Below are 26,973 nucleotides of genomic sequence, written 5' to 3'. Positions count from 1 at the left end.
ATTTGCCTCTTGCTCTGTTAAAAGACTTCATTGCACAACATAGTTTTTGTAATTAGAGACACGAGCAACAATATGCATGCTCATTTTCCACCTGCTTCCTGCCTTCTCTTTGACAAGATGAAGAAGAGCAAGTCAGTATAAAAGTGGCCAGTTTTTGATTCATCTGTCATTAATTAACTTTTCAGGGTGCAGATATGTTCTCAGCATGAATAGAAGTTTTATCTATTGGATTTTTTTAAATCAAGTAGGTTTGCAGGGTACATATCTGAGAGCCCTGGAGGTGGAATCGTTCTGCTCAGTCACTGAAGAGGCAGTAGGAATGATGGAAGCTTAAACTTTTGCATTATGGCTGTCAAAGTAACACTCACTGAAACACTGAGGGAGAGGAGGATTTCTGTTTCAACAGCTTGTTTAATTGCTGTATTCCTGCTCAGTGGCAGAGGGCCAAATCTGTACAATTTTGTGATGCCCACGCAGGCTGCTGTGGATGAGACAGAGGTGCGTATTATATTGACCATTTTGTAAGATACTCTGAGACATGAAAAGGAGAACTACATAAATGCAAAACAGTATTCTCTTATTTTTTGAATACATCTGCATGTTTTTTAGCTCGCACCTTGGATCATGTTCCCATAAACCAGCTGGAAGTCCTCCTACCTGCTGGCTTCTGCAACAGTAGTCAGGGTTCTCTCTGTAAGGCGGTTGCAAATAAGTTCATGCTTAGAAAACAAAGTGTAGGTGGAGAGCAGCCACCTCAGACAGGAGTTAACCAATAAGACTGAAAAACACTGAATGATGCCAACAGCATTAGCAGTGTGGACCAGCGGCAGGAACACGTCACAAACTGCAGCCACAGATGCCAGTGTACACTTCTGAAAATAAAATTACTTGTGTGCCTAAGGTCAAGTATCCAAAGTCATAACCAGGCACTGATGTAAGCATCTCAGTTTCTGAAATGGTGAATAGAAACAACCCCTGTTTCACTGAGGAGAAGTGCTGGGTTGATAAACATTCCTGTAAGTTGGCTGGCTTATTTAAGTGCCAAAGTATGAATTTAGGTACCCCAGTTTGCACATTTTGTTTTGTAATTTCTAGTAGAGCTGTTCAAACAAATACTTACCCTCAGCTCACCTGGCAAAGACTTTCATTTTCACAGCTCTGTGGAAAAAGTGAACCAGCTTTATTTTCATTTCAAGTAATTATTAAAAAATGAGAGGTTTTTCCACTGGCAGAAGACTAACATTTGCTGGTCAATATACTCATAAAGCAAGAATGGTAGCTTTGCGCAATTTTGTTTAATGAATGAGCCTTTAGATTGCTAGGGCAAATTGGCCAGCAAGCCACTGTGTTTGGGAAAAGTCAGTGATTTTCAATTGCCGTAATTTTGGGCAGTGGCTTTCTTGTTTAATTGGTTTTGCAGTTTGAATGCTATGGCACTCTCTGCTTTGGCAGGGTGAGGCAGCCATAGCTAGCAATAATAGGAACTGATACTTCCTCTTAAGTAGAACAAGAAGTTTTCAGCCCATTTGGCAAATAATTGCTTTCAGGTTTATCCTTGCAGGACAGGGCAGTCTTCTGCACAGTATTCTCTCTCATTTTAGGGTAGCCAAGTTAGCAAAGTTGAGCAAGAGCACCTGGAGATGATAATCTATCTTCTCTCCAGTTTGCAATGAGTAATTTCAATCTAGGTGAATACCCATGGCTCATTGAGTAAAAGGGGATGAGGGACCTCATTTCCTCAGAAGATTTTTCACTCTCCTTGTGAAGATTGTTGCCACGTGATTCACCAGCTGTCTTAAAAGAACTCTTGATTTGTGTTAAGGTTGGATTCAAAGATCCATTGTAGAGGAAGGGTGTAAACTTGGTCCTTGGATCAAGTCTGGCTAATGCAATCCACTTGCAAAGGCTTGCTGTCACTTCCTTGCATTGCTGTTAATAATTTAAGAAAAATGTGCTACTCTTGGTTCACTGCTCTCACACATTTCATAGATGGTATAATAAACATTTGAATCAGGATGTTTAGGATATACATTTTGGCTCTAACGCAAAATGCATCTTTGAAATAATTCAGATTTATAGTCTAATGTGTACTGATTTTATTTTTTTCTGTCATTTATCTACAGCAGGAGTAAATGCTAATACTTAAACATTTAAAGCCAGATTCTGTCATGCTTGTAGATGGAACACTAGATTCTTTGTGAGTGGACAGATCTCACACTACTGTTTTACTCAATTTAAATAACAATGGCAAACTATAGAGTTACATTTGAGCTAATTTGACTCCTCATAATCTGTATGATGGCAGTGGAAGAACTCAGTGAAGGAGTAAAGAAAGATTATAGATGAATAATTAAGTAATTGAAATTAGTAATAAGTAAGGAGGAGAAGTTTGAATACTTACATAATATTCCTCATCTCTAGCCAATAAGTTGGGCTAAAAATTAAGCAAGCAAACAAACAAACAATGCCAAAATAGCAGGCTTTTGAGGCAATACAGTTAATTTTCTTTTAGTGTTGTGGTTACAATTTTTCTCATGGTACTCTTAGTGTCTCAATTTCTAAGAAAAATAAAAAATTGCAGAGGTATGTGTAAAACCTTTCCTAAACCAGAAACTCTTTCAAAAGCTCCAATAGACAAGTGGGTTTGGATTTTAGTTAAAGAGCAAGTCATCCTATTTTCATGTGACATATTTGTCTTGTGGGATCACTAACTTGTGTCTGTTGATGGAACCAGAATTTGTGTATTGCAGAAACCCTGATTTGACATACTGCTACTTTCCTGCTTAAACCCAGGGTAAGAGCTGAGAAAATCATGGTGTATACACATAGATTAGATTGCTTGTGATCCTGTTCTTTTCAGGTAAGCTAAATGGGGGCTGGTGGTCTCTGTGGTTTAGATCTCTGTTTTGATGGGCTTAGTGCGTTTCCAGACAGCTCTCCTTGAGTATTGCAATGCCTACATAGATAAATGAGAGCATCTGTCTGTGATTTATCCTGCTTTGTTCAGTGGAGTAAACTACATAAATTAATTTTTAGGGCTGCGTTGAAGCCATGAGCTTTGTGTTAAGCCACAATCATTCACCCAAGCTCTAGAAGTGCAAAATAGTGATCAGCCGTACGTTGAGAGAATTCTGCAAATGCACACAAGGGGCCTGAAATATTTGGTTCCAACAAGTTTTCACAAACAAGGAAAAATATGGGTAGGAATGTTGCCAGCTTTCTCCAGGCCTTGAGAACCCTCATGCTGATGCATATCTAAACCTAATGTAAATCAAAACATGTGGTGCCAGATGAGCATTAATAGTGTAATTTAGTCTTAGGTTTTCATTGCCATCTTGATATTGGGACTAAGGTTGAGTGTTTATTAATGTTACCTATTCCTGACAATCAGTACTTGGTCCACGAGCAAATGTTAGCCTTAATTGCAATCATACTTACATGTGAAAATGTCCAGCTGAGGTCTGATGTATTGTCCATTGAATTTAGTAGGTATTTTTCCGTGGATTTCTGCTGGGGGAAAATTGGGCCACATAAATACTTTTTATTTGATTTTAGGTTAATGAATAGTCTTTATAGAAGTTAGCCACATAAGCACATGAATTCCTGCATTTGTTTATAGCCTTGAGCTGCACTTAATTTCTGTTAGAGTTGAGTTTATTTGAAACTGTCAAGAGAGGGCAGGCAGACAAATTCTTGTAAGAACAGGTCTTCTTAAGAAAGATTGGTGTGAGATGCCCATACAGTGGCCATGGAGGATGAGGAGAAATAACTTTGTGTACATAAAAAGTATGAAGTTGGCCTTTTAAACCGCATTATGTCAAAACATCCACTTCAGAGAAGGAATCTGCCGTGCTAGAGAAGGTCTAAATGAAAGCTGGAAACCCTTAAAGAATAGCTAGCCATAGAGTTAACACCTCTCCTTCACCAGAATGAAATAATTTAAGGACAATTTTTGCCATTTGTATTGGCTGTGTTTCTAGCAGGAGCAGACACGGTGGATTCTGGGTGATGAAATTGGTCAGCTACAGATAAAGAACCTGCTAATTTGCCTTGAAGATGCATATTTGCTGGTTAGGAATAACACAGCCACTGTTGTAATGGATCATTTTGCCATCCAGTCAACATACACTCCTCTGCAGGGAGAGCATAGCTTGAATAGAAATTATCCTACTTCCCATTGCCTTTCTAAAGTGAACATTTTGGTCATATGTGGAAATACAGTTTGCTGTAATGTAAGTGGAAATCCATTCAACGAAATTTGAAGACTATGACAACTAGTTGAAAATATAAAAACGTATTGGAATCAGTTTTCTTGAAGCCTGTTAACTGCACTGGTTCAAGGAGGGTTCATCCTAAGCAAATAGATCAAATTCTTTTCCCTGTGACATATGAACTCATTGGAGCATTTAATGGGTGACAATAGGATGACTATTTATGCATCCTAATTATTATGGTTGTGAAATAAACTAGCACAAAACTTGTGTAATCAAGTATCTGAAGTGTTTTAAAGGGGTGCCTAAATTAGGCTTATTAACTAGGACAGACAGATGATTTGATTAACAGAAATTGTCATAGAATTTAAATCCCTACATACTGAAATTTGGACATGAATATATTCTGTCTCTATATCCTCTCAGAAACATGGGACAACTGCAATATTAACTGTCTCTAATGTTACACTGCACTCCTAGAGCATGTGGATCACTTTTTGGAGTATTTTTGTTCACAGGTTTCTTGTTGCCTGCTTTCTATAGACGACACTGAGCTTCAAGCCCTATAAAAGATCCCTTTACCCTGGAAACCAGGCTGTCTAAATTGTCCTTTCATGGCCCATTATGATAATGAGGAAAGGAGAGAGCAGGAACCAACTGAAACCAAAATTTCTTGGAATGGATTCTGTTCGTCATATACACATTGTAGGGTTAAGGAAATTGGAGGGAAATGTTTGTATAGTGGCAGGAAATGTTAAAGTAGCATACAGATGCCTTTGTAATTTTATGCAGATTTGGCAACTTGTTTCTGCATAATGTACTGAAATTTAGACATACATATAGTGATTTACATTCAAGCAAAAAAAAAAAAAAACACTCCCAAATTGTTTGTAATCATGAAATTCCACATGTTGGGAGAAACTGTGATAAGACACAGCACAACAACTGCCAGAATTTCTGAAACAAGGGGCTAAAACATCTCCTCTTACAAGACCAACAAGGTGATAATCATAACTTATATAGTAAGTGATCAGTGGTTTAGATGTGCTACAAACAAATGCACAGTTATGTAGTTTCTTCACAATGACTTTTCCAGAAATGCCACCTCTTTCTCCTCTATGACAACCCCATATAAACATTAATTAACAGTCTAAGTAACCCATCAGAGATGAATAAATGGAGTCTTTCACAAATAAAGGTTCACAGTGTTATACCTTACTACTGCTGAGGTATTTTTCTGTTCACGTAAAATAACTTATTTCATTGAAATCCAGACTGTTTTCTTAAGGGTAACTGGCAACAAGAATTGGCTGAATACTTTATATGAAACATGAAACTTGTCCACAGAGTTTGTCATTAGCTGGAGTATCTTTTACGTTGACAAAAAGATGCAACATTTTAGCTAATTGTTTTTAGTGGACTATGAAGGCATCTTGAACCAGAACAGGGAAAAGTATATTTAGTAACTACCATTTAAACTGTAAAGGGAAGAAATAGAATAGCACTATGACATAAGAAGTTCAATATACATTATATTTAATCAGGTTTTTAAACTCAGTGAGCAGCAGTTTTACTTAATCAGTCAGAAAGTCCTTGTTCAGAGTAAGTCATAGGGTGGTGCAGAGGCTCTTGGTGTAAAACTGTGCTTACATGACAAACGTGTGTGTTGATTCACTTACGAAGCTGGAATAAAATAGTTTTGTCTAGAAATTGCAAGAAGGTCTATCAACCTGAAATTAAGGATCGCAACTGAGTCATAGTGTGGCTGGCTAACATTGTAGACTATGTCGAAAGGATTTTTCAGCCATCTAATTATTTTATTGAACTAAGATGCTTGGAAAAGCATCCACTTTTTCCAGCAAGATCAACTGAAGGAACTAAGTGAAATAATAACAACATAAGCATATTCCATGAAAAGAAGCTAGAATGTCAGTGCTTTTCTCTTTCCAGAATGAGTATTATTGTAGTAACTCATTCCATAGAAAATTTGATGCATTTTAATGATTAAGATATTTATCCTACTTGTATTGTGGCATACATCTTATTCTGTACTGTTAATTTTATGAACTTCTGGCATCCATCTGTTATGGTTCCAGATCTTTGTAGTTGTCAGATTGTTTGGAGAAACTGTCAGACATTTTCTAAGTTAATGACATTTATCACTGGTTCTCCTGGCAAATGAATGTTTGTTGACCATGAATCTTCTGACATTACAAAGGCAATTATTTTTGGCATGGTAGTGCTGTGATAAGAGCTCTTAGTCATCCCAGAGCTACAGTTGCATCTTTCCAGCACTCCTGTTGTAAATAATTGAAAGAGAAGTGTGAAAGCGAATGAATGGTTCCCTCAGAGAGGAAATTACAAAGAAGGCTAATATTCTGGTTCTGGGAACAGCAGGCAATATTATAGGTAAGCCTGATAGCTGATCTGAAGCTTGTTAGCCATTCTGTAGGGCAAGAAAATAATACACTTTTCTGCACTTTTGGTGAGTAAAATGGATGAACTGGATTCAGCAGATTTGTAATGAAGCTCGGTCATTTGTCATACAGCAACCTGACAGACTCAGTGACCAGTCCATTACACTAATTTATATTTTTTCCAATTTGTCAAAAATAATCCATATTTTTCCAACACCTAATTTAGGACTAATGATAAATTCCTCCTCTTGTTACAAATTAACATCCGTAAGAGAAGAGTAAGAGATTAAAGGTTCCAACAAGAGGAAGATACTTCCTGAAAATATCATCGTTTCTTTTATATATGGGGTTTTTCTTGCCTTGAATGCCTCTGCTGATGCTGCTCTTCAAAGACAGACTTTTCATCACTACAGTCCTCCCAGGTACAGAAGTTTTACCTTGGTGTTTTGTATGACACCTGGGCTTTTTGGTCTGTTTTTTCATAGACTTCTACAAGAACATTCCTTTTAATGTTTAAACCACCCTTTGATTGTTGTTACTGGCTGTCCTGTTTCTAATCTCACTTGCAGTGTTAAGTTCCATGGGTCTTCTGACAGTTCCTCCTAAAGCTGTAAGCTACATTTACAACCCTCCTTTAACATCTCTCCCACAATACTGCTTTTTCTGTATCTCTAAAGCTTCAAACCAGACATATAGGAAAAAGAGGACCAGAACCAACCTGACCTAGTGCAAGAGAGAAATTTCTAGCTTGAGCAGCACCTTGCATAAAACCTTGCCTAGGCAAGTCAATCAGGAGAGTAAGACAATTTAGCTAGATCTGTAACACCTGCTCTAAAATCACCCCATCACACGTCTGCACTGGCCCTCTACTCCAGTGGTTTTGAGTTGGCAATGCAGTCTTTCTCTGGCTGTTTCAACCAGTGGAAACTAGAGCTTCCAAGAAATTAGGTGGTGTAGCTTATGCTAGCGGCTGAACAGTCTGTATCTGCTTCTGCACTGGGAATTCTCCACCACAGCCCCTCCATGCTGTTACATTTTGTCTGTCTGGATGACCTGACTCTGTAGTCTCCATACACCAATGTGTTTTCTAAACAAAGCTGAGAGCACGAAAATGTATTGCTCCTCTGGGTTTATGAGAGATAATAATACCTGCACATCTGCCAGATTGTGTTGCTAGTTACAAGGATGCAAAATGAGAGAAGGTCGCAGTAGCTAAGGGAATGTTCCCAAGGTTTATCAGTATGAAAGAGAAAAAAAATCAGTGATGTTTAAGGAGGAGTAATGGTTTCCAACCTTTCATTGCAGCTGCTTCACCCCATTTGCTCCTTTTTGCTTGGTTATATACAAAACATAAGAAGTGAACAACTAAGCCAACTGATGTATTTTCCAGGGTTGTCATACCTCGTAACTTGATAATCATCATAATCCTGATTCAGCAAGGGGAAGATTTATTTTGGTTACTTGAAGAGGGTCTTGGTGACAGATTTCTAATTTGTGAAACCATAGCTATTTCTGTGAAGGTTTTAACATGCAAATAATTACCTATTTCCCTTTTTTAAAGGATTCTTTCTGTCCTCACTACACTGTTTTGCTGCATAAAGTTTATTAACTAAACACTGGTGCTTTGAGAGCTATTCAGTCTCAGCTTGTCAGCGGGTAGATCAAGACAGAAACATGCAAAATCAATTTAGCTGTTCTGCTCAAATACTGTGTGAAACAAAAGAGGAACAGAAAAATATCAACCAAAGAACCGAAAAAGCATGCTCAGCGCTCAGTCTGTGCCTTGTAATTGTGCTAGCAAGTGATAGCTTGTTTTTTAAACCTTTTACATGGATTGGAACAAAACACACTGTTTGGGAAACCAGGGTATTGCATCAATGGATTTTTTTCCCATTTAAAGTATGAAGGTGTTTAACTTCCTGCCACCTTTTCAGAAGACTTACTGGTTTTGGTCATCTGTATTAGCAAAAAGCTGGCAAGGAGCAGTAGCATTCTGGACATAAATAATACTAATACTTTCTGTTAGGTTTTGTCTACAATTAGCAAAGCATTTTCTGAACCCTGTAGATAAAGTGTAAATGAGATTAGATTGAAGCTGAAACTCACTAGAAAATACAGTCAGGATTCAATTTATCCTTCTGTTGGTTAACAGTGAAAAATCAAGACTTGTGCCAGATTCAGAGAATAAGTATGCCACTAGTCTTTGACTGAGGAGAAGCTATTATTGATTGAAATTCTAGTAACTTGAAATTTTTTCTGTCAATAATCTGTGTCTATAGAGTGCTTAACATTCTTGGTTTTAAAATATTTAATTTTGTTCACTGTGTTAATTTGGGAATTAGACAAAAGCTGTTTTATTAACCTATATAAATTTCACATGATAGGAGACTGACTTTAAGGCTCTTGAAGAAATAATGGCTTGAGTAAATAGACAGTGATTTGTTATGACTGCAGTGCCACGTATACCAATTAGCAGCGATCAGAACCTCCTCAGCAGAGGGTTTTTTTTCCGCTCGGTGTGAACTGACTGGCATTCTCAGGCCCTGGCGTTTCTGTTCTTTGCCTCCTGATTCATAGTTTCACATAAAGGCTAGGAATGTGTAGTTATGTAAGGTTTTCTAATATCCAGAAGAGATCTGGAACATATTGTTAATGAAGATATAAAAATTATTACTTTTTCTCATGGGTCTTTGGTTTCTAGAGGAAATTATACATCACCACTACCAGAATTGCCAGAAAAGAAGCGGAAGGCTTTTCTCAATGTATTAAGATGTTGTTCCAAAACTGAAAAGAGCAGAATATAAATATCTAAATGACTATCTAGATGAATTCGTGTAAGGAATTCTAAGAAGTTGGATTTTTTTCTGTTCCCTTGGAAAACAGTCTGTGGTTTAGGGGCTGTGGAGTAGGTGAGGATGTTTTTTAAGGTGGCAGAGAAGGTATTTGGTTAACCATAGACTACATCTAGTATGGGAAAGAGGGTGTCCAGGTGTTATTAGGACTGTATTATGAAGCAGCTGTATGAAAAGGAAGCTAAAGTGGCTGGCAGTGGACAGCATAAACCAATGTGGCTGTTATTTGAGCTGTAGTGAGCCACTTAGAATTCAGTCCTTAAAAGCAAACTCAAAAAAAGTGTTTGATAAATCTAGCAAGCCCATTCCGTATACCTTCTTCAGTATTTTTTCTTTTCCTTTCAAAAGCATCATCATGTGATCAAGAACTTCAGTCAGCCCTAGAGGAAGCTAAACAGCCCCAGAAAGACAATGTGTTCATTCCAGAGTGTGCTCAGGGCGGCCTCTACAAACCAGTGCAGTGCCATCCTTCCACAGGCTACTGCTGGTGTGTGCTGGTGGATACGGGGCGTCCTATCCCAGGTACATCAACCAGGTAAGTGAATACACATTCATTGCTCTAAATTTGTAGTGAGAAGATGCCTTAGTGTGCATGTACTAACTAGCATGTAGATTTCTATTGCTGGTGGCATTATAGTTTTCTTCCACTATGAAGTGAAATACATATATAAGAGACATCAAAAGTTAAGGTCATGTGGCCACAGACTTTCACTGCAATGTCACAGGCAGTTTGCTTCACTAGTCCTTTTACTTTTACTGTGTCCTGAGAAGCCAAGTCTTGGAGCAGATGAGTAAACCCAGAGGAAACCTCACACTCCTTAGCTTGAATGTAGAAGAACTAAGTAAGATGGTCTATAACAGAAACCATGTCCAACCTCAGAAACATACAGTTATTTTTCCAGCATCCTCCTCAACTATTTCATATGACTTTTTTTGATGGAATGATTGCTTGAGAACCCATAAAGGGGAAATATCATTTTAGTGTGTTATTAATAGAAGCTTGGAGTTAAGTCGTCTCAGCTGAGCCGGATACATGGTAAAGTGTTGTAAGCCACATACAGCAGATGCAGGCAAGGCAAGTATCAGGTTCCAAAGGATGTTATTTAGGCTGGTTATTGAGGTTTGGCCCTTATAGGAATGCTATAGAAGCTCATGTAAAGCTGGCGAGCAGTATGGGTATCTTGATGCAATCATAAATATTTTCAAGCTTAAGCAAAGTGGTTTTTTATCATTTGCGTAGGGTTTGTGAAGAAACATTATAAGCCACTTGCCATAAAGTATTATATTCTTGGGCAGTGTTTTTCACATGTTCTTCAAGTGCTGATTTAATGACTGCTGCTTATGCCATATTCTAGACCATGCCAACTACAATACCAGCTGAAGTGAGCATGACTCAAAGTTACTGTCGATCTGCTGTTTCTGGCAAGTTGAGATCCATAAACTGTCAGAATAATTTAAGTTTGATCCTGAAACTGTAGGGTCACTGTGCATATTGTGTGAGGACTTAGACATGTCCTCTAGAGATTCCAGAGGCTCCTTTTGTTGCTAGTCCTCCATTCTCCACTTCTAGGTTTGTTCACTGATTCTAATTTTTAGTGCTAATCCTTCTTTGAATTATACTTTAAATCATTTTATGGAACCTATTCTCTAATTTGAGTCCAAATCCATTTTTTTTTGCCTCCATCCTGTGCTGTTGCAGAGGATTACTCTTTCCCAGGTGTGGAATTTTTGCATTTGCCTTTTCTTAACTTTATGAGATTCCCGCCAACCCATTTGTCCAGCCTGCTAAGGTCTCTCTGAATGGCAGCACTAAACTCTGGTGTATCAGCAGCTCCTCCCAGTGTTGTATCATCCACAAACTTGCTACTGTTTTTCTCTGTTCCAGGATTCTGTTCATTAGTGAATAAGCTAAACAATCCTGGCCCTAGTATTGATCTCTGGGGCACTTCACTGGTGACTGGCTTTGAGCTGAAATTTGTGCTGCTGATCCCAATTCTTTCAGACTGGCAGTTCAGCCAGTTTTCAGCACACTTCAATGTTCATTTATCTAGCACATGCTTCAGCAGTTTGTCTATGAGAACGTAATCAGGGACAGTGTCAAAACCCATGCTAAAATTAAGATGACATCTGCTCATCTCTTTTTATCCACTGAGCCATCCATCTCACCATAGAAGGCTTGCAGGGCCAAGCATGATTTCCTCTTCATAAATCTATGCTGACTACTCTGGACTTGTTCCAAGAGTTCCATGTCCTTTTTACGTTGAGGGCACCAGATCTGCACACAATACTCCAAGTGAGGTCTCATGAGAGCAGAGGGGCAGGATCACCTCCTTCGACCTGCTGGTCACACTCATGTCGATGCAGCCCAGGTTGGCTTTCTTTGCTGCAAGCGCACACTGCCTTAACCATTTCTAATTTGTTCAGCTTTGCTGGACTTAACAGGCAGTTCTCAGTGGAGCTCTGAGGAAGTAATGTTTAGTAATGTCCCTGGAGAGGACATTTCTGAGCACAGATGGGTAAGCAGAGTACTGAATTTTAAGTTTCATACTAAGTAAAGAATGACTGGTGTATTTAGGAATCTGGTAAACAAGCAGGTGGGATTACTGCCTGGAGTTTAAAAGGAGCTTCTAGACCTCATTTTTGAGAAAGATTTAGGTGGGCTGGAATCCCAACTTTTTTTTTTTCCTCCCCTGTATTGGTAAACTTTTTTTTTCGTCTGGCAGAGGGAAGGGGTCAGAGTATGGTAAGGATGCAGTTGTCTTTTTGTAATTCTTTCTTACAGAGTGAAAAGAGTGAACATGTGTGTCTTTCACAGTTTAAAGAGCCAGATGCTCGTGAAAAATAGTGTATGCTATCTTCCAGCTTCCCATTGCCAAATACAAATTGGAAGAGTAGCTGTTAAAATGCTGCTGCAGGAACCAATGGCATTAGTACTCCTGGTAGCAAGATGGATGCATTGAATCCTGGAATCTCTGTTGTGCAAATGTGGATCATGCCATTAGGGGACAACAGAGAAAGGACAGGCAGTTCTGAGAAGCTGTAGCCAGAATAGCATAGCATTTTAGATGTTGTTGATTTCTAATACATCCATAACGATGAAATTTGTTATATCAGCAGGCTGTGAATACCACAATAAATAAATAGTAGTTGCAAAATGAAGGGAAGTTATTAATGTTCATTTGCCTTCTAATATTCCATCATCTGAAAAAAGATAAATAATTTGTTAGTGAAAGCATTCCAGGGCAAAAAAAATAATCTCATTCCAGAGTTAAAATAAAGATATGTGAATGAAGAACCACTGTAGGACATTCGTGACAGTAAAATGCACAAGAAATAGGTGAGATTGTGGTATAAAGCTGGAAACATCTGTGTGACTAAAAGTAAATAATGCATTTAAAGGTTTAAATCAACCATTACCCCAAGTCTATCAGTATGGTCCTCACCAGCTGGCTCTCAATGCCTCTTGAACATCACAGTGTGACTCAGCCTTTTTTGCTTAGCAGAGCCATGAGTCTGTGTTCTCACATGTGACTTTTTAGCAGCTAGGATCATGGGCAAAGTAATCTCCAATCCACTTCCACAGGAAACTCTAAACTTAAAAAAGTATATAAATCAGCTGTTTCATGAGGCTGCTGACACTGTAGAATCCCTGTGAAAGACTCCATCCCCTGCTGCTTTGTACACCTCAGTAAATCTCAGTGCTTCCCAGCAGACTGCTCAGAGGTATAAAGTAGGCTTCATAAGCCCTTGCCAAATCCAGACATACATTCGCTGCTAGGGATTCTTTCCTCTTTAAAATTCAAAAGAGTAACTTGAGATGTCTTTTGACTACATTAATTTTAACCTAACAGTGCTCCATTCTGACATACTATCCCTTTCCCACTCTTTCCCCATGAAAACTGAGTCAAGTGTGTTTTTCTTATCAGTTCTTAGCATGGCTGATCCTGTACGGTAAATTTCTAATGATTCATTTTCTCTCTTCAGTTGCTTTTAAGAGTTAGACATAGAGTTTTCATATTGCAGCATTTTAACACTTACTGGTCTTTAGTAGATTTAGTTTGTATATGATTAACTACATGTGTCTTTAACAAAAAAGCCAAAACGGTAGAAAAGTAGGGGCCAAAAAGAAAGCATAGGCACAGAACAGTAACAGTAACGGAAGAGGACGAGGGGAATGCAGAGTCAGGTATCAGATTAATTGGGGACCAGGCTGGTTGCCAGATAATGCATTAGTGAGTACTGCTCAGAGATTTCCCTTTCACTCTGTTCTTGGCTGATTGAAGTGGTCATCCATCAGGTATCTGAATCCAACCCATGCTATCAAAGCAGCTTCTATTCCTGCCATTCTTTAGGGGAAAAAAAGGGCCTGTAGTTCTCCCATGTCCATGAAAAAAACACTGTATCTTCTTGCAGTAGCCAGAATTTGATGGGACAGTGGGCAGTTTCATCAGATGATGTGAAAATACATTAAGCACTCAAAATAAAAGTGATATTGTTTTTTAATTTTTTCTAGATAATTAAGATCAGAATACTGAAGTATTGTTCTGAAGGGCAGTCTGGCCTGGGCTTACCGTTATTAATTGCCGCCTGGATGTAGCCACCATCTACACCAAGAGTATTTTGGTTTAAAAATTTGTATTAGTATACTTAAATTAGACATTTTAGTGTGCCATACAGTAAATGTAGTTTGGGGAGCTCAAAATTTCAAAGAAAGATGTATAAAATATGAAAGTGTATGAAAAACTACCATGTGTCTGTAGTGGAATATAAGAAAAAAGGAGAGATTCGGCAGCAGATGCTCCCATGCCTCCCAGACTCTCATAAAAAAAATACTGCTGGTGATGCTGCCAGTGTTTGTTGAAAGTACAGGTAGAATCGTATCATGTCATAGGATCATCAAATGGTTTGGGTTGGAAGGGACCTAAAAGATTATCTAGTTCCAACCCTTCTGCCATGGGCAGGGACACCTTCCACTAGACCAGGTTGCTCAAAGCCTTATCCAGTTTGGCCTTGAGCACTGCCAGGGATGGGGCAGCCACAGCTTCTCTGGGAAGCCTATATTTTGGAACAGAAAATGATTTTTTAGTTTTGTATCAACCCCAGAAGAATAAAGATATACTAACTTCTCTGAGTAAGTGGAAAATAGGCAGATGAATTTGCATTGCCCCTTCTGAATGAAAAACAATCCTATTCTATGATTCCCTGAATAAAAGAAGGTACATGTTTATTTTGGACTAGATGATTAGAAATAAATTAGTCCTAAATCAAATTAACCTTCACTGTTTTTATTCTCTCCTTGTTTGTTCCTTAGGTATGAACAACCAAAGTGTGATAACGGTGCCAGAGCACACCCAACCAAAACAAAGGATTTGTACAAAGGACGCCAGCTTCAAGGTCAGTGAAATAGATAAATTGGGTTTCATACATTTCAATGCTTTGTTTATTCACTGCAGTAAATTAGAAAACACTTTGTTACCCTATACCAAAACAATGTATCTTCTAGATATTGCTGTATTGATTTGCCACTGACTATAGTCTTTGACTTTGGAACAATACATGTAAATATGGGTCTTAGAATGTTGTCAGAGAAAGTAAGGTTCAGTTTTCTCAGTAGTTTAAAGGCGTTAACATTTACTAACTGGAATTATTCCTTGCTATTGTCATACCGCAGAAGTCAGAAACTATGTCTAGAATAATTTGGCCCATACTTTGTAATCCTTGTTCTAGCAAAATCTATGGGAAAGTTCCCTCCATCTTCGAATCAGTCTGAAATATGTATCATGTAATTACTTTTTTCCAAAAGTACCCTTGACAGTTTACCACAGAATATTGTTCCTGTCTTACCTGTTGCGGGAACAAACCTTGGCGTTTGTTAGATTTTTTCATTTTTTCAAACCTTTTATAAGCATGTGAGAGGTCTTATGTCCGGATAGTTGTGGTACACAGAGGTCAGTAGACTTGCTTAATTTTTTAAATGGCATATTAATTTGTTTGAATGACTTGACTTGTAGCAGGTTTAGTGAATTATGAATTAAAATTATGAATCATTGTCAGCTACTGTAAAGAACCAGAAACAAGGTAATTGTGTGAGCAGATTTTTTGTGTCATAAAAAATATTTCTGTTTAGCCACCCACAGAAACATTTAGACAAGAATTCTAAACCAAACGTGCCCATATCTTATATTGCTTAATCTTTGTCTTTCAAATGGTTTATGTTATTTTAAAATAAGCCAAATACCAATATTTTCTAACATTTCCTAAATTCTTATGGGTTAACTAGGAGAACCTCCCTCTTCTGCTCTGCAGCAGCATGGAGTAAATATGTCTATAGAAGTCACAGGGGGAAGAGGTTACTTAACAGTTGCAATTGTGTTAATTGTTTCTCTTAAGGCTATGTCTTTTCTTTCTCTTAACTAGTCTATTAAATGCCTGAATCCTCAACTGGCAAATTTCTTTTTTATCATGCAAACACTACATTAAGTAAAAATGGATTGAGATTTTCTTATTTTATTATTTCTTAAAAAGGAGGTTGAAGGAGGATCTTGCACAGTTGTTGCTAGTTGTCAACAGCTAACATAAAGAATTGCACAAACGGCTAATGTGAAGCAACTTTTTAGTAGAAATGAATCACTGTTGCTCAAAGTTTTCTCTATTGTAAGCAGTGCTGCAAAGGCATGTTTACATTTGTGTTGTCTAAATTTAAATACAGCACCTGGTTACTCAGTGGTGCCAGGACTGAATGAAAAACGTAGGTTAATTGTGTACTTATTTTCAAGGAATAATGCATTTTTGGAAAGACGGGTGTGTTCGATTTGCAGATTATACCCACAAAAATGCAGTAGCCCTGGGTGAAACCACGTCACTGTCTGATGTATAAGACCAGGAAGATTTTAAAACAACTACTTTACTACTGTGAATGATCTTAAAGAGGATAAAACTCACTGGTACATCCTCAGGTGGATTAAACTGACATAGTTCTTCTGTTAAGCTGATTTATACCACCTGAAAATTTAAACCCGTTGCATGTTAAGCCAATACTTTTAGCAATAATTTACAAATAAATCAAGATGCAGTTTTTGGCATACACAGATACCTTGTTAAGGCAAAACTGCAGAAGATAAAGGCCCGTTGGAGTCTATGTCAAAATTCCCACTGATCTAAACCAAGCTAAAAATATATCCTCACATCCTAAGGGTAACTTAAAATAAAGCACTTGAAATTGAATGCTAATCTAATGTTTGTAAGAATGATCCAAGCCGCCTGTATCTGTTAGATTGTCTGGAAGCTATATAATAATAATTCTTCACATTAGGTTTCTGTTCCTTTTTTAAAAACTAAAGTATTTTTCTGCTAATGATTTTGATCTTTCTCAGAAACTAGTTATTGCAAGATAATGAGAATCAACACAGAAAGGAATATAGAGAAATAGACTGGAGTCTGGGGAAATCGAAGGGTTTTCTTCTTTTCTTACGATCAGTTTTCTAAGGTTTATATTTTGACCTTTTGTTCTCCTCTGAGTTACACAGTAAAATGGAAGGCCCCGATAAACTGACATATTCTGTAAAGAGTCTCAAATGGTTAATTTCAGACTTTTGGATAATTGGTGTGTTAAATAGAAATTCTGTTTTCTGCACAAGCTGGTCAAGACCATTTAAAAGTTTACAGCATGAAGGATAGTTAAGCTAAACCTGTAGTATGGTGGAATAAGGTGTAGGTGCCCCTGTATTTTCATAAAATCATGAGTGGTAATAGGTCAAATTCAGCCAAGGTGAAGAAATATAAGTTCCTGAAACTGTATTTTTTTCAGTCTGGGCCTACAGGTGAAGGTATTTTCAAGCATTATATGTATTCACTAGTTTTTAATAATCAGTAAAATATTTTTCAGCATACACCCTCAATACATGTATATTTGTTTATAAACAATATAGATATACTACTGTCCTAATATATTAAGGACATTGTAAAATGTAACCAAATATAGAAATTAAAAAAGGATAAAATAAAAATGAAATAAGCACAATTTTTATTTGTTAATAGTACAAAAAATATTCTCTTCCTGCAGTCCAGTTGATTGTCTTATGCCCCCCCTGGGGTATGTGTACCCCATTTTGGAGACCAGTGCCTTATACTATGGATAAGCTGCCTATTCATGAAGCTAGTCTTGCCTCTGCTCTCGGCAACCTGGAAGAAAGGAACTTGAATATGTAAGAGAGCAAGACATGATAGCATACTGAGACAGTGCCAGACCACGCAGTTAATTTGCCTCGAGGGCAAATCTTTTTCTTATTTAAAAAATACGCATTGAATTCGAGAAGACTCTGTTTTAGGCTCTGCTGCGTGTGAGGGCTGGATAAACTTTGGATAATCCTTTGTATAGTTTAAGATTTTTGTATTCTTACTTGACCTGGGAACTTCTCTGGATTTTGTGTAATATTATTTCCATTACCAAGACCTGAAATTTGAAAAGTAACTGGAAAAATTTGAAAAGTATTACAGGAAATGTGATTTTCTTACACAACATTCTTTAATCAGATTTACCCTTATCTTTTGTGCAGAGGGGGTGGGGAAGAAAAAGAAATCCAAATGAGTAAAAGGCACACAAGCTTGAGAGAGGGAGACCACAATGTCAAGCTGGATTTCCAGCCTTTACTGGGTTTCTAAGGTTTTGTGGCTTTAAGTAAGACCATTAATGTTGTTTACATTTCATTTTGGTTGTTTTAATTTTTCCTTTTATTTAACAGAGTATGTTTTTTGAGGTTCCTGCAGTTGTGATACTTCCTCTCATACAAAAACATAATTTTGGAGGGGAAACTGTAGTTTGGAAATGACAGTGCCTTGTAAACTGTAACAGTAATACAATCTTTTGACTTGCGTGAATGTGCAGATTCAGTAAGTCTATCTACTGAAAGCCCTGAAAGCCTCCCTTTTCTATTTTCTAAGACTAGCATAGCTCTTCACTACTGAATATTTCCTTTTCCCAAAATGCTGATCTCAATTACCCCAGCTGGAATCCAGCAGAATGTATCAGTTGCATTGAAGTTACTGTAGGTTTCTACTGGTGAAATAAGATCAGCATTTCACTCTTATTTTCGTCCTTCCTGGCAATCCCACTGCTCTCTGAAAAGCCTCACTTCAGATGTTTCTCATTAAAATTTTCAATCCTAGAGCATTTTTACAAAAAGATGAGTATTTTGGGGTTTTGATAGCACTGAGGTAATAAGCATCTGAAAGGTTTGCATGTTTAATCTCTAGGGTTTATTCAGTGGCGCAAGAAGGATTCAAATTAGAAAATTTGGCATCTTTGCTCAGCGTCTGAGACAGATATCAAAATCTCAGGTTGGACAAGAGTGTAGACCACTGCACCCTCCTTCCTGCAACCAAAACCCCAGAGCTAGCGCTTTCCATCCAGAGCCTAAGTTCTGCTGATCACTGTGTTGGTACTGTGATGGTCTACAGTTTAAGTCAAGCTAAAAATCTTAAAACATTACTTAATCAAAATGTCTTGATTCATGTCCCTTGTATAGTCAATCAGCTTATGTAATAACAACAACAGAAAAATAATCCCTCAAAACTCTTCCTTATATATGGCTATGTTGAACTACAGGTTGTTTTTGGATTTCACAGTCTGCTAGTGACTGTCCTCAGCTGCTGTTTTGTGCTATGGATCTTCATAATCTTAGTTTAACCTTGACATTCAAATAGTTAATATTTTCTCTTGAAAAATCATGCATGAGAGCTGTTTAACTCATTTGTTTATTTCACATTTGCATTACTTAAGAGGAACAAAAGCATTCTAACTGCCCAATTTTCTTCCTATTGTAATGGCTTTATTTACTGTGATTCTGATGGGATAATCCATCACTGACCCTGAACAGTTTATATTTTGTGGATCAAAACTCATGATTAAGTTATGGGCGAATTATGTGTGGATAAATACAGTTTGCTTTTGGTTGTTGGCAGTGCATCTTCTTTTTCCAAAGTTAAAGAGTAATAATCAGAAACTCTCAAACCACAATGATGCAAGACTGTCCCGGGTTCAGCTGTAACAGCCAAAGAGCTGTGTCTTACTCCAAAGGCATCTTTAAAATAAAAAGAAAGTCATAGAGACTTAACTACTTTTCCTTTTGAGCTGTATTCCATTATATTTTTACAGTTGCTCCACTTCTGATCAGGAGCACATCAGATTTCATGAGGTACTGGGCTCAGCTAAGATGATGAGGTACCACCATTGGTCTACCTTATCTTGCTTACCATAGTTTCACGAAGTTCTTAATTTCCTCTGTGTAGTCTGATGCTGGCAGTGAGTAGAAAATAATCTGACCTTACTTCACACCCTTAAATGTTTGAATGACTAAAAATTTGATTGTTTTTAAAAGTTTCAGTTAAGTAACAGAGTATTTCTGATAGTGATGCAGATTATATACATATGCCTGCCTTTCCATGAGCTTCAGTGTTAAGTCAATTAATATGTAACTTTCTCCACTGAGTGTGATTTAAAAGGATTATATTTTTATGATGTAACAAGCTTTTAAGTTGCATGAGCTAATATTTAAAATATCCCTTTCTGCCATTGAATCTTAAAGCTCCAAAATGTCAAACAATCATTTCAAGTTTCTGGCTGTTTTGAATGAGTCTGTAACTATCGTCCTGTGCCCTAACACTGCTTTATTTACCAAGAGACACTTGGCAAAAAAGCTCTGTATGAAGCAGACCTGGCTAGTTAAGAGTTTGAACTATGAACAGGAAATATTTGTGCAAAGCTGGTGTTAACCTTCATGACAGTGATGGCAAAAGTGAATAGCTGCATGGCAAGGATGAAGGAGGGAGCCTGCCCAGAGCCTGGCAGTGGCAGGACTTCAGGGTAGATGGGAGGACTGAGGCTCAACAGTGAGGTGCAGAGGGGTGCTGGAGGGCCAGGCATGTTCCTCCTCAGCCCAATAGTGCTAGGGGAGGCAGGGGCATGGCTGCTTTTCCTTCCAAAGCAGCAGCTGCTTTCTCTAATATATGGGGCTGCAGGAGGATGCCTGACTTCCCAGGCCTCTGCAATCCTGAGCAGCTGGATGCCGTTCCACTACTGTAGGCCATGTGTAGGTTAGTGACAGTTCAGTGAAGGATGTTTTCTGCATGTCATGTCCACTACAAGTATCCTGTGCTGGCAGCCTGAAACAGAGGTGGTGGGGATACCGACTGGGTGAAGATGTGGCCATCAGCAAGGGGATCTGTGTGTCTCGAGTGCGGTAAGGTTAATGCAATGCCAGTGTGCTTGGTGGATGGGAAAAGGATATGCAGCACACAAGCTGGTATCACAAGCACTGGCTCAGTCAGAATGCCCACACTGTAACACAAAAGCTTATTTGAGTATGGAGTAGTGGTGGCCTGGACAGGACGTAGCATAAGGCCGTACTTCTCACGACTACATAGGTCTACTGGTCAAACCTCCGTATAAAGAGGGAGTTTTGCAGCACTAAATCCCGAGGCCACTACTATGGCTTCAGGGCAGCTGAACCTCCAAAGAGAAGTCTGTTTAACCTACAACAATTTCTTTGGGCCTTTGGTTTTGGTAGCTTCAATATTATTACCCTATTGTCTTGCTACATAATTATATTGTACTCTCCCAGTGGGCAGTTCTGCTTCAGAGAAAGGGAGGCCTGCAAGTTATTTTTGAAGGCTCAGCAGATCATGTTTATTTCCTGCTCATCGTCTTCTCTCCATCTCCCCATCCTGTCTTTAATTGTCAATGGTCTGACCACAGTTCTTCATGTTGCTTTATTTCTTCCTCAATTTGTAGTCATTTCTTAACAAAACAATGTCTTTTCCCAACCTAAAGCAGAAATATTGATATCTGAAACAAGCAAAAAAATTTGCTCAAACGCGTAAGAGCTGTTGTAATTTCCGGTTATGTGTGAATTTGTCTAAAAGAATTACAGTGAAAGAATTTGAGCTACTCGTAAAGTGCTAGTGAAAGACGTAGCTGTGACACAAGTAACAAAAGAGAAAAGCGGGCTAATTAAAGGTGATGCTGCTGGATCAGCAATAGAATTTAATTCATTGCTCTATTTAATATTAACCTCTAATTTTGTGTTTATTTTAAAGGGTTATATTAGCAGTAATAAACACTAACTTCATTTGCTGGAGATTATGCCAAAGAATATAAATTCTGCTTCTCACCTCACTTGTTGCTATCCTCCCTTTTCAGATAAATCCCTTGTTATGTAGAGCTGCCTTGCCAGCTCCGATGCTCTGTGCCAGTGGGTCCTGTTCTCAGTGGGACATCTCCAGGGATTGCATGCCAGAAAGGGAGAATGTTCTCCTGTACCTGGCTGGCTTCCCGGGAGGTTGTCACCCAGCAGCTCTACAGTCACTGTCTCTGCACCAGCACTATCCAGTTAGGTTTCTGAGTGTTTTTTTTTTTGCCTTCTGAGCCAAAGAATGATTAAGTGGGACAATGCTTTCCCGCAGAAATGCCTTTTCTAAGTCTGAGTTGACATCAGAAGAGTTCCACTTACAGTCATGAAGCTGTTTTGGTTTACTTATCAATGTAAATATGGAGGCAAATTCTACCCTCTGCACTTGATGATTTTGGTATCGATTCTGATAAAGTTGAACTCTTTTTTCCCATCTCTACTAGGAACATTTTTATTTTGGACTGAATGTCTGTATACATAAATGAATTAATATATAAATACACATGCAGTAAAAATATTTGTGTTCCCCTCAGTGAGAAGTAATAAACTGAGACCTGTTCCACCATAAAACTTCACTAAAGCAGAAAAAAGACATTTAAGAAAGATGTTTTAATTTCTAGCTTTAATTTATCTCTACATTTTAATCCATACATTCAATCCATAATTTAGTACATATGGTATTCTAAATCCATTAGTGAAAAAGCTTCGGTTGAACACATTTGTTTTTCTTTTTCTTTTAAAATACAAAGAACAGCATCATGGATAACGATCTCATTATTAGTAGTATTATTAACTTGTGGAGCCAATTTAGAGAGGCTTGTTCTGTTTTTTTTTGTTTTGTTTTGTTTTTTTTCTTTTACTGAAAATTTCTAACTACTTTATAAATCTGTGCTTATATTTAGCAGTTTCCTACCTCTATATGGTGTAATTTTGTTTTGAGTCATGTCTGAACTGCCTATAGGAAGGAAAACACATATTAAAAGTGGTGAAAACAGTGAATTTCCTACCTAAAAACAAAGGTAGTCTTGCAAGAAAGTGAAAGTTTGGGCAGACTTTTTAATGCCATGGCAGGTTAGCCTGTATCAGGAAGTAATACACTGCCTTTCTGGGTGAAACTCAGAGTGCATTACTAGTCAAACCACACTCAGCAGAGTAGCAATATCTGACGTGATGATTTGCAGTCATCACATCAAAGAGAGGGGAAAAATCCACAAGGCGTTCATTCTTACCTATTCAAGCAAATGGTCATTTTTGTAACAACTAAAGGTAGAATAGAGAATTGTGTCTGTGTGTCCCATGGGTATCTGGGATCTCTTTCTGAAAGTGCTTGTCTCCATTGACTGTAGACGGAGCAAGTATGACTAACATCAGTGGTTGAATATATTTGGATTGCTTAAGTTGAATGATGTAATTGCTGTCTTACCTGAACAGATCATGAGAATGAACAGTTGTGGTATCCCACAAGCAGTGAGAATACAGCCTGGCTTTATCTCTGCTGTGGTTGAGAATATTCAGCTGATATGGGATCACACAGCAACATTTGTTCTTGCAGTGTTTCACTCCAAAGTGCTTTTAGCAGGGGAATAACTCTGACAATGCTAATAAGGTATGAGAGCATCTGTTTGAAAAATTGCTTTTTTTTTCAGATACTTATTTATTTCACTTAAGTATTTGGAATATTGCCTATGCTTTGGATATCAGGTCAGTGGGAGGGGGAGAGGAATGACTGATGGCTCCCTGAAGCCAGTTTAGTCTAATGATACTTTAAATTTAATTCTCTTTAAACTATCACTTGATGTAGGCTGCTCAGCCCTACTTACGGATGATAAGCCCCAAGCTTCTGTGAATGGACCAATACTCTGCTCTTCAAGAGATTTCTATTGTTCAGTATTGAGCCATCAGAGCCCTCACTGGGGATTTAGAGAGATGGTTTGGAACTGAGAGCCCTTCCTTTCTACTGAACATTATATTTACTCACCTTTTATCTTTATTCTTTTTTTTCTAATACCATAAGGACAGAGCATAAGCAGAGTGAAACTTTGATCACATTGAAACCTAAAAAGGATTAAAATATTTGCCCTCATAGAACACATTTTGATGCTGTATTCCTAAAGCTACTAATCTTCAAGAAATATACTTAAAATATCTTGAAATAATTCCTGGTACAGTGAAGACAAGGGAGGTGTATCTCATAATAACTTGGGGCAACTGGATTGCAGTTTTTGGGTGAGGAGTAGAGAAAATAGCACAAGGAGAGGGGAAGATTGATGTGGAATAAGCTCAGTGTTTTCTGCCAGAATGCCTGCAGTCATTATCAACTCAGAATCTGAAAGATGGCAGGAAAAACTCATATAACTGAATGGAAAAGGCAAAAACCCTTTAGTCTGCCAGGGCTGTAATCATAATGAAAAATGACACCTGAACCTTATCATGACAGTGGGTGGGAGTCGCATAATAAACTATTTCCTCTGAGACGCATGGTATGGCGCTTCTCCTTTTTCATCTGATAAGAGTATAAACTGAATAAAACCATGCCATCGATTTGTAAGGCCATTCCCTACAAAATGGCTATCTTGCTGTGTTGTGTTTTCATACTTGGATACAAATTCTCCTTGATTATCTGGCAGAAACAGCTCTTGTGTTTAATCTGTGGACAGGGAAAAATAAATATTTTCATTTCTGAATGGATGTATATCTGCAGCTCTATTCTGAAGAGGGAGCAACAATGGTTAGGTGTTTACTCTTTGCATTTAGTGACTTGGAGAAATGTTCCACTTTTCAAATAAAATGAGCACTTGGTTCCCAGTGAGTTCAAGGGGATTTTCAGTTCTCAGCAACTTTGAAAATACCCTGTACTGGTAATAAACCACTCTAGAAATTTTGTGTTTTGTATCAAACAGCAACTTTTTGAAATCCAGGCATAGTTATGAGGTTAGGGTTTGTGAAAATGTAAGCCAGTGCAAGAATTCCCACTTCCTAATGTTTTGAGTAAGTTAACATATAATACAGAAATAGCATCAGTTTTGGCTGATGAGTAATGACTGAAAAGGTCAAGGAGAATGAACAAGAATTAGCTCACTTGTCAAGGAGAATGAACAAGATGTAGCCAAAGTTGTTTATACTCTGATCTCACATCTGTAGGTATACTTCTCTGAAGAAAAATATTTTGATTTTAGCCTGCTGCTTTTATCTTTCTCTTCACTTTTGAGAAAAAGTCTGCCTCTGACAGTTGGAGAGCATTTTAGATGCTTGCATTTTCTACATACTAGCATGGCTTACCTGAAAAGACTGGTCACTGATGTAAGAGGCAAAATTAGTGTTGCATGCTGTCCCTGAGGTTGGATTTATTTTAGAAAGTAAAGTATCCGCATTAAGCAGAGTTTCCAGCTGAGACTCAAAGGTAGCGCCAGGTGATGTCCTACTAGTCATGCAGGGTCAAAGACAGGATTAACTACACGTGCTATGTTTTGGTAAGGAGGTGCTCCAACCTTGTCTCAGCCGCAGACAGAGGACAGCATACCTCCTACATTATGGAGAACCTGGGACCAGAGATGAGCTTGGGAAGTCTCCATGGTTGGTATAGTTAACTGTATGACAGTAGTTTATAGTCTGGGATCCCAGTGTTTTAGGCGCTGTGCAAACACAGAATGACAAGATGATGCCTGGAAAATTTGCAGTCCAGCTCATTGCAAAGCCACTTGGGCAATGGGTGGCCAGATGCCATCAACTGAAGAGGCAGTGAAAGTTCCTGCCAATTCTTCAAAGTGCTTCAGTCTGCCAACATGTGTCACCTCTGTTTCACACTGGCTGAGCTTAAGCCAGCTGGCTTTCCTCCAGGTCCCTTTTTGCATCAGATATGTAGACATTGGAGAATGCATTTCTCTGGGCTCAGTGAAGTAGAACAAGTTTTCTTGTTCTCAAATATGACAGTGAATACAAGACTATCTCAGTGGTTTTCAAATACATGATGTTTTTCCTTGGGTTCAATACAACTTGTAGGCCTCCACAACTGAGAGCCCTCGAGGAGGAAATGAAATTACTCCATAGAAACATCTGGGAATTCTTTCAAAGGATTCAGAATGCTTCACAAAGATTCAGAAATTTGCTTCTCTGTAGCTCAGCAGGAGTGCTACTGTTCATAGGTTCCTGATGTTAGCATATGGCAAAAAACCCATGAATAATTTTGGGAAATAAATTACTTAAATTTTGCCCTTTATGCTTGCGAAGTTCTTGAATTTGTTTGCTATCTAGAAATGTCTTCTGGTAAAGCCTCTTGCTCTGTAAGTCATCCACAAGCAATTCATTGTAAATATTTCTAAAACACAATTCATGACCTACTGAACCCCTATCCTGCAAACACTTACCCACATTCTTCTTGTGATTAGTTCCATTAAAATCAAAGGAACCTTTACATGTGGTTGTAAAGTTAAGACCAGGCATAAGTGTTTGTAGGATGAAGGTTTAGGTTGGTTCCATAACCCTTGATAGTCTACGTGCTATGTAGTCTCCTTTTGCTAAATAAATTAGATGCAGGCATTCAGAACCAGTGGAAAGGCAGAGTTATTCAGTCCCAGGCTATTACTCCTATTCCCTAACTGGTGAGTTATGGAATCCATCCTTAACAGTCAGAATTTTTGGTTCTTTTTGAGTACAGAATCCAGATTTGCTGATAGTGATCCAACTTGGAATTAACTCTGAAACACGGTTAAATGCAAAACAAAGTTTATTGAACCAAAATCATGTAAGAATCAGAGTGAATATTCATCAGCTTTTTTTATGACATATTCATCACTACAGATCCTTCTGTGCTGTGAACTTTATAATGGGGAAAAGTACCAATAAGCAAAGAGTTCCTAGGTTTTGTAGCCATCCACATTTATAACAGAAAATGGGCAGATTTTCAGATAGCAGATAACAGAAAACAGAGCAGGGAGGTTTGTTCACAGAAAATAAACCTGGATTTTGAAAAATTTAGCTAGCTTTGTGAGCAGAAAAGTAGAATCTAGGCAAAGCTATTGATTGTCATATTCAATTATGTAATAGCTGTATTATATCTATGACATATCTGGTGGTGAAAAAAATATACCGCATTTTGGATTTAACACATTAATTGCATTTGGCATTCAGTTCTGCAATCTCATTTGCCATTATTCCTATGTGTCTCTCATTTTCCAGATTTCAAGCTGGAAGGCATCATAAAAAGCTGTGTATGTATGTGTATATGTGTGCATCTAAATAATCACAAATGACTAAAAAGAGTTACTCCATGTACTCTGGAGATTTCCATCCCCTTATTTCAGTTGAATTT

At 38.0% G+C, this 26,973-nt stretch overlaps 1 protein-coding gene across 3 annotated transcripts in view; it reads left to right on the top strand.

Annotated features, from left to right (window-relative positions):
* The window catches only part of SMOC2 (SPARC related modular calcium binding 2), a 138,288-nt gene that overhangs the window by 87,780 nt on the left and 23,535 nt on the right, over window positions 1-26,973 (top strand). For all 3 annotated transcript variants that reach the window (XM_062641919.1, XM_062641918.1, XM_062641920.1), the window contains exons 8-9: window positions 9,829-10,015; window positions 14,792-14,874. In XM_062641919.1, the coding sequence (XP_062497903.1) occupies window positions 9,829-10,015; window positions 14,792-14,874 (270 nt within the window). The remainder of the gene's footprint in view (window positions 1-9,828; window positions 10,016-14,791; window positions 14,875-26,973) is intronic.

Source organism: Pezoporus occidentalis, unplaced genomic scaffold (assembly GCF_034315485.1).
Source record: "Pezoporus occidentalis ecotype Australia unplaced genomic scaffold, CSIRO_AGI_Poc_V1 ctg7, whole genome shotgun sequence".
Classification (NCBI taxonomy): domain Eukaryota; kingdom Metazoa; phylum Chordata; class Aves; order Psittaciformes; family Psittacidae; genus Pezoporus; species Pezoporus occidentalis.
The sequence above is the reverse complement of the archived record's forward strand: the minus strand, read 5'-3'. Positions and strand labels throughout refer to the sequence as shown.